Genomic DNA, 9,675 nt, shown 5'->3' with positions numbered 1-9,675 from the left:
CACCGCCCCGCCCCGCCCCGCCCCCCGGCGCGGCCGCACCGGCCCGAGCGCGCGGTACCGCCCGCTCCCAAAATGGCGGCGGCGGCCGTTCCGCTTCCGGGGGCTGCGAGCAGGCCGGGATTGGGGAAGATGGCGGCGGCTGGAGCGTCCGGGCGGGGCGGGCTGGGGCGGGTATGGGTCTTCTCCGGCTGGGCCCTGGGCCTGTGCTCGCTGCTGGCCTCGGGGACGCGGCCCGCCGCTGCCACCACCCACTGGGTGGTTACCGAGGACGGAAAGATCCAGCAGCAGGTGAGCGGCCCGAGAGGCGCGGGGCGCTGCCCACCCGGCTGCGGAGGCACGGAGAGCCCCTGTCCGCGCCGCCGCTCACCCGTAGCCGCGGTCTGCCCCGAGCGGTGCGGCGAGGGGCACGGGGCTCCTCTGCCCGGTGCGAAGCCCTGCCTGTTCCCGCAGCCGCTGCAGCAGCCGGGCGGCGGTGCCGGTCTCTCCCGCGGCCCCGGCGCGGGGAGTCTCCCGCGGCGAGCTGGCGTCGCTTGTGAAACGTGGCTTGAATCCGCCGGAGCCCCGGGGCGAGGCAGCGGGGAGGGGCGGTCGGTGGGTCGGGGCGAGAATGGATTTCGGCTGGAACTCTAGAGAAGCGGCGGTTCCTGCCTGGGGGCCGCTCCCGGGGAGCCTCCGGCACGAGGCCGGGTCGCGCTTTGAGGGCGAAAGCGGCGGTACCGCGGCCCCGGCCCGCAACCGGGACCCGAGCGGGGCCGGCCCAGGGCACCCCCGGGCTCCTCGCCGCGGGGAGGAGATGTCAGTGAGTTTGCGATTTTTCACACCCAGCCGCACCCGACCGGGCCGATTGTCCTTCCTGCTGGAAGAAGGAAAGAGAAACGGTGGCGTGTGTGCTCGGTGCAGGAGCACACGCACGCCATGTGAGTTTAGTGAAAATGTCTTATTTTGATAGTGGGCTGTGCCTCACGTTTACTAGTCGGCTTGAAAGAGTCGATCTGTATCTCATGTTTAGGCATTTTCTTAGTTGCTTGCCTTCCTCTTTGTTAAAGGGAGCAGCACTAGAAGTTTACTTTTGTGACAGATCTGTCCGTTTCCCTTTGGAGTGGAAGAGTTGATCTCTGTACCAAGCAATATGGCCTTTCCCCTGTACAGAAGAGTGGAGACATGAATGTCCATTATCATTCTTTCATTTGTGAGGATTTTTAGTCGGGTTTTTCTGTCAAAATGCACTGAGGTCCTCAGACAGGTGGAGCAGGCTTTTCGCTGCAGGAAACTCCTAGTGTCTTTATGGTTCTTGGGCACTTTGGCTGTCTGGGTGGATCCTGGCACTCTGACACCTTCATTAATAATAAATTAATTAATGACAACGCTTCCAGCGCTATCTCATTGCCTTTCCCCACTTAACCATAGTGGGGAAGTGGTGCACATATGTGATAATGGTCTGGAAGCATTTGTGCGTGTACTGAGTGTGTATTATAAAATTGGGGTCTGGTGTTGATTTTGATTATTGCATGAAAAGCAGCTGTGACTTGGAAAAACCGATTAGATAAAATTACTTGAAAATCTTGTTAGCCAAATTCATTACTAATTTTAAAGAACGGCATTTCATGATGTCAGCTAACCGATGGTTCAGGTAGAAGCTTCCACTGTACTATTGCTACGCATTAGTCTTTTCTATTACAGTTCCGAATGCTTTGTAAGCAGGGGCATTCCCATGCCCCTCTGTCAAGTTCTCAAAGTCTGTAGGTGAGGTGAGAAAACAGTATCTGTAGAATAACTTCTCGTACTTGCATGGTCAAAATTAATTCACCCATTTCCAGCAGGGAAATTCCAATTATAGTTATGTTATTACTTGGAATATGAGGAACCAGATTCTTCGGTACCTGGAATGTAGAGCTGCGAGTTGTTCAGTGAGTTTTTTTGTAATTAGATGCATTTTGGCATCTGTTACTGTCATGTCCCTGGCTCGCATGAAAATGATATTTAAATTTGTGGTTATTGCTATTGCGAACTCTGCGTGACACCTCTGAATTTCATTTTTTCCACTTACTTGTGTTTTGGAGAATCACTGAACAAGTGTTTTTGTGAACTTCCGTGTTGTTTATGTGCCAAAATGTAGTAGTGGTTCAATAGTTAACAGCAAAAGTAACAACCTCCACCTGTCCAGCAACAGATGGGAATTGTTGTCCCACTCTACATTGTACTGGTGCAGTCACACCTTGCATGCTGTGTGCAGTTTTGGGTGCGTAAGGATGAGGACATTAAACTCTCAGACTGTGTGCCCTCCCAAAGAAGAGCAACCAGGAGGATGGAAGCTCTTAAGGGAAAGACAGGAAGCAGCTGAGGTCACTCAGCTGTTTGGCTTAGTTCTGAGGAGACCTCATCCAACCTTATAACTTCCTCAAGCAAGGCAGTAGAGGGGCAGGTGCTGATCTCCTCTCTCTGGTGACTGGTGAGAGGACATGAGGAAATGGAATGAAGCTGTGCCAGGGAAAATTCAGACTGGACATTAGGAAGAGGTTCTTCACAGACAGGGTAGCCGGTCACTGGAACAGGCTCCCTTGTGAAGTGGTCAAAGCACCAAAATGTGTCAGGGGTCAAGCAGCATCTCAGCAGCACTTGGGGGATTCATGAGTGATTTATCAGTTCATTGGAAGAACCACGATATTCCAAAATACTTACGCTCCTCCCAGTACCAAGAACATATTAACAGGACAAAAGCCTCAAACTTCACTGCAGTGCATTCCTTTGCTTTAATTTTTCAGGCTATTCTTCATTGAGTTGTTACGTATCATGAGAACTCCTGGGTCCTCCATTCCAGCTTGAGATACCCTGTGATTCATTGGCAGTGGGAACCTCTGCGTGTTATATGCTGCAGGGCCCTCACCACCTCAAATGGGCTTTGCTGGCCCTCAAAGTGAGGACAGAAAGCTGGAGCAGGCACTTGCACATGGGTACCTGGTGAAGGGGCACGATCACATCCCTTGCCCTGTTGGCTCCAGCCTCGCTGCTGCAGCCCAGGGCGCAGTTGGCTGCCTCAGCTGCAAGGGCTTGCTGCCTCCTCACCACCAGCTTTCTCCCCACCAGAGCCCAAATGCTCTGGAAAGTTGTTTTTCATTCAGCCCCAGCCTTTCCTGCTGCGTGGGGCTATTTCATCCCGTGGACTTGTGGTTGCCATTGTTGCCTTCATGAGATAGGTCCCTGTCAGCCCATTCTCCACCACCTTGTCTTGCTGCAATGACCACGCTACCGCATGTTTGCAGAGGACACCGAGCTCGTGGTTCATTTTTATCGCCGTCAGTAGTAAAGAGCTGTGTTAGTAACAATTGGTATTGATCCCTGGGGGATGTTGCTGGTGGTCAGCCATTGTTGGACCTTGCACTGCTCATTGCAGTACTTCCAGCACAGCAGTTGACTGGAAGTGGCTGCTGGTGGCAAAGAGTAATTATATTAATTAACATTTATATGATTTAATTTTGGAAGTATTAGCATTAATAAAGTCTGAAACACATCTTCAAAGATTACCAGCTTTTTAGGGAGGTGTAGACTTTGTCTTCACTTGGACTACAATTTATTTGAATGAACCCTGTATTATTAAGGTGTAGGAAAAACTTAATTGATAGTAAGACCCAGGCATTCCCACTGCCAAATGAGCCACTATCTGTGGAAATGCAGATGAGCACCAGTGATGACTGTTTTCCTTGTAGCTTTGAGTTTGCTACTGTGAGCTTTGTTTTCCTTGTTATACCAAAGTGCACTATGGATGAGGAGCGGACAGCAGGAGTCACAGATCCTGACCTAAATACAAAATATAGTTGCTGGAATGTGTTTGAGGAAAGAAAGGCGAGATTATTATACATTATTGACCTAAAATCTCTCTTAGCTGTTTCTCCTTACAGTGCAGCAAGGGTGCAAGCATTCAAGTGAGATTGACTTTCCTGTGACACAGGTACACCCTGGCTCAGACTTGATTTCCTAGTGGTACAACAACCTGGCAGCAGTGGCAAAATTAACACAGACTGAACAATTTTCCATATATCAGCAAGATCTCATCTAGTAAACAGGAGTACTTACTAAGTAGGCACTGTTAAATTTCTAGTGAGCATTTCTAAATGACAAAACTAATTACTAGCAGTGTATATAATATTTCAAAGTCTCAGCCATCAAGAAAAAAGCCATCAAGCTGTATCTGTTGCTCTAGTAGCTGGTTTTCAGATCAAAGACATCATTCTCTGGATCAGTTCATGTTCTTCTTTTAGTCTGAGTCTACCTTCATATGTGTGCTCTTGCAAAGCCTGGACTGAGTAATTGTCTCTCTTTAACGGGATTATACCTGCTTAGTGCATATGTTTATATTCCATTTCACAACTCACAGTATAAAGTTCAGGCTAATATATAACTGATTTTAGACAGTGCTTGTCTGTCAGTAGGGAAGCTAGTCACTCTCAGAAATAGTAGTGTACTTCAAGAGAAGAGAGAAACTTGGCATAAAGAGAGGACAAATTGTCATATTAAATGCAATGCAGAATGCAGTCGTTCATGGCTTTAATGGTGGGTACCAGCTGCTACCAGGGCTCAGACCTGACATACCAGAGCTGAGGCAGGGTCTTTCTAGAGATGCCTTGATGGAGGTGATTAAAGCTGAGCAAGCTAGTGGGGACTCAAGGACTCCTTTTTGTGGACTGCTGTAAACTGAAGAAGTTAGGTCAGAGTAACTAAACTTAAAGAAGCCCAGAAACCTTCCAGGCAGATGATCCAAAGCAGGATTGGGAAAGTGTTGTCAGGAGCAAAGAGCCCCTGGCAAGGAATCTAAGTTGGCAAAAAGTTGTTTTAGTTTTAATGCATTGTCACGTGTTTTGAAGTTCATGAGAGATGATCTGGAGAGGAGAGTCAAAGAGCAGTGCTGGCTAGCTTATTTGGGACTAAGACAAGCAGCTGCTCAATGAATGTGACATCTGAATTTCCTGCAGTGCTGTGGTGTGCTTCACTCTGGCTTAGTGCAATAGAGGCGGGAGACAGTACCTACCCCTTGTTTGGTTGCAGATTTGAGTGCGAGTGCACCTCGAGCAGCAGCAAGGCAGGCTGATTCATGGATGGCTGTAGAGCTAGTTAATGCATTACTCTGTCCAGCATCTGAGCGCACATGTATGCCAGCAGGTTGAGATGAGAGCAGTGGTCCATGTGCTCAAGAATACAGGAAAAGCAGCCATCCAAACCAAAGAAAAGCTGACATTCTAGTGCAGCCAGATAAGCTATTTGCTGCTTACAAAAGCAGCTTCTGTGATACATTAAGTAGTCACTCAGTTCTATCTTGAAAATGACAGGTGAATGTTTGCTTTGCTCTTACTCTAAAGGTTAGTTTGATAGGTTGTATGTACTCTTACTTGACTGAATTTCTTATCCTTCCAAATCTATTGTGTGCTAAACAACAACAAAAAAAAGAAACAAAAAAACCCCGTACACATACATTAAAAAAATTGTTCTTTTTTCCTAAAGTGTGTAAGGTGGAACCATGCCTTCACCAGAAGAGTTGTCAGTGCCTCCTTATCAGGGTGTGCAGAGACACCTGGTCTGGTTGTTTTGAGTGCTCTGTAGTTCATTAGATGTTATCCAACCCTAGGGTGATGAGCTGAAGCAGCATGGTTCTGAGGCATAGGTTAGGTTTTCCTCAAGAAAAGGAAAACTTGTTCTGGTTTAGAAGTTCTCTCTTGGTCACCAGAGGACCATAAGTCTTCATGTGGTATGAAAAATAGTAGTTAAAAAAAAAACTTTAATTTTTCTGCCTTTACATAAGTGTTTAAGAGATTTTTGAACCTGAATGTTTTGTATAGTGCATTGCTGAGTTGCTTAATGTTCTTGTCCCAGGTGGGGATTTAGAACTGCTTTTCACCAGCACTGTCTGCTCCCAGCAGAGCACAGCCTTTGTATTTCTGTGTTGCTGTGAGCATCATGACGAGATCCAAATTTATAAAAATAGGTCTTGTGATAGCCTAGATGTGGCATCAGAAATGCAAATGTTTCTTTCGGTGGAGCGGCAGTGGAGAAGTAGCTTCCACTGCTCTCAACTCAGCAGAGATTTGCATCTGAGGTGGAGGAGCTGAGGCAGATCCCAAGGGCTGCTGAGCTGCACCTCTTGGTGGCTGTGCCCCTCACACCTGCCACAAGCCAGCAGGTAATCTTATGCCAGGTTTTGACTGCTGACAGAAAAGCTTTAGTGCAAAGGTGTCTGGATTTAGCTGAGGATGGTAATATGTGGCAAGGTGGTTCAGGCTGTAAGTCCAGAATGCTGTAGCAGTGGCTCTGACCATGTCTAGGCATGTGCTGCTCATTCCTCAGCTCATCAAAGGTGTTCTCATACAGCCTTTGTCCTCTGGACACAGTGTTCCCAGGTCCTGTTTCTCTCAGCATCCTCACACTTCGATTTCCTGGCCTGTCATCCTGTTTCCTGTCACCTTTTAAATAAGGCTTGGACAATCTGAAAAGATGATACAAATGAACTGTTTGAAACTGGTTCTTCTGCAGTGAGAGTTACACTTGGTGCCTGGAATGCCTTCCTGCCATTGAGAGCTTCACAGATGAAGGGTAGCCTTGGAATTGGCCCAAGCACATGTTTGCATGAAGACCCCAACAAAGCCCAAAAGAGCAAAGTCAGCAAGACTCTGAAACCCACTGTTATTTCATGTACCTGCCTGTTTTAAAAATACACTGCTCGATAAAGTAATTTCCCTCAAAGTTTAACAGGAAACATTAATGGGTTTTTGTTGTTCATTTGCTGAAGAAGTTACTGCTCAGGGTTAATCTTTTTTAGATATCTTGTAAGTCTAATAGTCTTCCTGTCTGTATTTTCAGTATTAGAACGCTTGAAATTTTTAGGACTTAGCAGTGAGCAGACGTCAGGAACCAGTCTGCTTTTATGAAAAAAAAAAGTACTTGCATCATTACTAATGTATCTTGTTTTGATTCATCTGAGCATCTGGCTACTGAAGAATATAAACCTTACCTAGAATATACAAGTTGAAAATTTATACCCTTAAGTATGACCAGCAGCACATTGGAGAAATCATCATGTTTCCAAGTAAAGTCTTGTTTCACTTTGATTTATTTAGATCTGTTACTGAGGGTATTCGTAGCTTGTGTGATCTCAGTTGAGCAGAGCTACTCAATAATACTTCAACTTTGTTAGGTTTTATTTCTCAAGTGCTACAATTGTTTAAAATTTGTGTTTTCCGTGTAACACAGCTAGTATTAATAATACCAAAGTATCTAGTGCTGATTGCTAACAGGTTCTTCAGCAGTAAGCTTTTAACTGGCTGAATACTTATAAAGACTCATTTCACCATCATTTTTCTGTGTGAATTTTTCAGTGACATCCCTTGGAGCAAGTATTTTCTGACGCTGCCTACTCATCATTGGGATGAGTCAAAGAATTTATTTTCCAGTTTTGTAGTTTGACTTGGTGCCTCGGGAGTCTTGCACTGAAACCTGTACAGATTTTTTTGCAGCTTCCTCAGAAATGCCATATAGCGTCATGCTGGAGTGTAAAGTGTCTCAAGACAGCAAGAATAATACAAAAAGTCAAGCACCAGTTTTCAGATCCTTGGGTCCCCCTCAAGACTGCAAGAAGTTCCAGCCTGTTGGAGGGGGAATTGCCTTTATTTTGTACAGTGACAAAACATCCACTGCCCATAAAACAAATATGGGGAGCCTATTTTTTTGTACACCATCATTTGATACAGTGTGTTTTGCATCTTCTTTCTCTCATAATCTGCCTTCTGCATGTAGTGTAATGCTTTTAGGATGTGCAGAGGCACTAACAACTCTTCTTGTTTTGATGTGCCGGTGCCTCAGTTAACAGTGTGGTTTCCACTTTAAAAAAGCTTACTTAAAAATAATTGACTGAGGCATTCATCGACCCTCATTTAAAAATTGTACTTCCTGATGCAACGTAACTGGATTGTTGGGAAAAATATGCTGGAAGGTTTGGCAAAACTTACAACTGTAATTGCTGAGAGACTTTGATATATGGAGGTAACATAGCAGACTCTAAAACTTCAGGGTTTGATTCAACTTGATGTCTTTTTTCATTACACAAATTTTTTGTGTTTCTTGCTGAATCAGGTTCTTGGTGTACTTTGTGACAGTGAATAAATTTGAACTGTGCTTTATAAAGAAACTTTCACCTTTGGGCAAAGTTGAACAGAGAACACTTATTCTAAAAGTGTTTTACTGGCAGGCTTTCTGCAATGTAACTACAGTAGCTGTCAAAGTTCAAAGAAAGCTTTTCAGCACAACTCTTTTTTCCTTGTTTACTCTGTTGGAATTGAAGTCAAATTCTTGCATTTCAAGTGCTTCATCTTGCGTGTTACAGCTTCAGCACTTTGGAGGAAGAATAAATGAATGTGGTGCCTTGGCATTAGCCAGACACTTTGAGTTAAAAATGAGTAAGTTGGGCAAAGCATCTGTTCCAGTACAGGAGGCTCCACTCCACACCATGAGGCTGTGTTTGCTGTATAGGTTGATGTCTGTTCTGTTTCATTCAGGAGGAGCCTTGTGGACAGTTGCTTACATTTTGAAAAATATGATCTAAGTCACAATATCTGTGTATTTTTCACTCACCTGACTCTCGAATCAGGTGATGAGGCACAACAGACTTTGTGTGAAGGGGTGAAGGTGGCAAGTGTTCGTAAGAGCACCAGCATGACATGAAACTAAGTGGAACCAGTATCCTCTGAATTCTGCCTAGAGTCTCATGGGAAGGAAGGAGCATAATCCAGAGCAGTCTCTAGGTATCCATCAAGTATCTTTTATTTGGACTATTGTATTTCTGACTAAAGAATTATTTGACAGGAGAGAGAAGCTCTGAGGGCTTTTCCAGATCTTTGGGGTATGTTGCCATCTCTTTGAATTTTAATAAGCAGCAGCTCCCAAGAAAGTTCTGAGATATTTTATGTTTTTATTCAGGGTATAATTTTCCTGGTTTGAGGATGTGGCTGCACAGGAAAGCAGGAAGATGCTAGGTGGAACTTGAGCGCGAGCAGCATGGGGGAAGTGTGAGCATCCATGTGACAAGCCCTGCAGGGCTTCAAGTGTGTCTTCCTGATTTCAGCACATTCTGCTTCCCACTTACCTTTACCACTGCTGCTGCTCATATCTGTGCTGTGCAAGTTATGCAGATACGAACTTTTGTTTGCAACTTACTTCATGAGGCGTCATTACTGCCTTCAATGGCAAACACAGTACTGGTGCTCTTCACTGCTGAGTGCATCAGCTCTGTCTTTATCCTTCTGTAGAAATGGCTGGTACTGTGAAGAAAATGTGTTTGATGTTGGGAGGGGTGTTGTAAAAAGCTGGATAATGAACTATAAGTCTTGACAGTGTTGCTGACTGGATCTGAGATGAATAAGTTTGAGTTCAAAAGCCATCTGTCTGTCACTACAGAGAAGGGAGGAATCAAGAGCTTACCAGGTGCCTACCAAAGCTGCTTTATCACTCCTCAGCTGCACCGGGGAGAGAAAGTACAAGAGAAAGCTCAAGAGCTTGGATAAGGACGGAGACATCACTCACCAGTTACCACCACAGGCAGAAAAGACTCAGCATGAGGAAATTAGTTCATTTATTACAAATCAGATCAGGGTAATGAGAAATACAAGCAAATCTTAAAAAATACCTTCCCTGAAC

General features: G+C 45.3%; 1 protein-coding gene across 1 annotated transcript in view; it reads left to right on the top strand.

The window, feature by feature from the left end:
- Positions 1–72: 72 nt before the first annotated feature.
- Positions 73–9,675, top strand: part of TTC17 (tetratricopeptide repeat domain 17) — a 55,486-nt gene continuing 45,883 nt past the window's right edge. Inside the window, exon 1 of the mRNA XM_040067064.1 lies at positions 73–288. Within this exon, the coding sequence (XP_039922998.1) occupies positions 73–288 (216 nt within the window). The remainder of the gene's footprint in view (positions 289–9,675) is intronic.

Source organism: Hirundo rustica, chromosome 6, assembly GCF_015227805.2.
Source record: "Hirundo rustica isolate bHirRus1 chromosome 6, bHirRus1.pri.v3, whole genome shotgun sequence".
NCBI lineage: Eukaryota > Metazoa > Chordata > Aves > Passeriformes > Hirundinidae > Hirundo > Hirundo rustica.
This window is presented reverse-complemented; position numbering and strand designations above follow the sequence as displayed.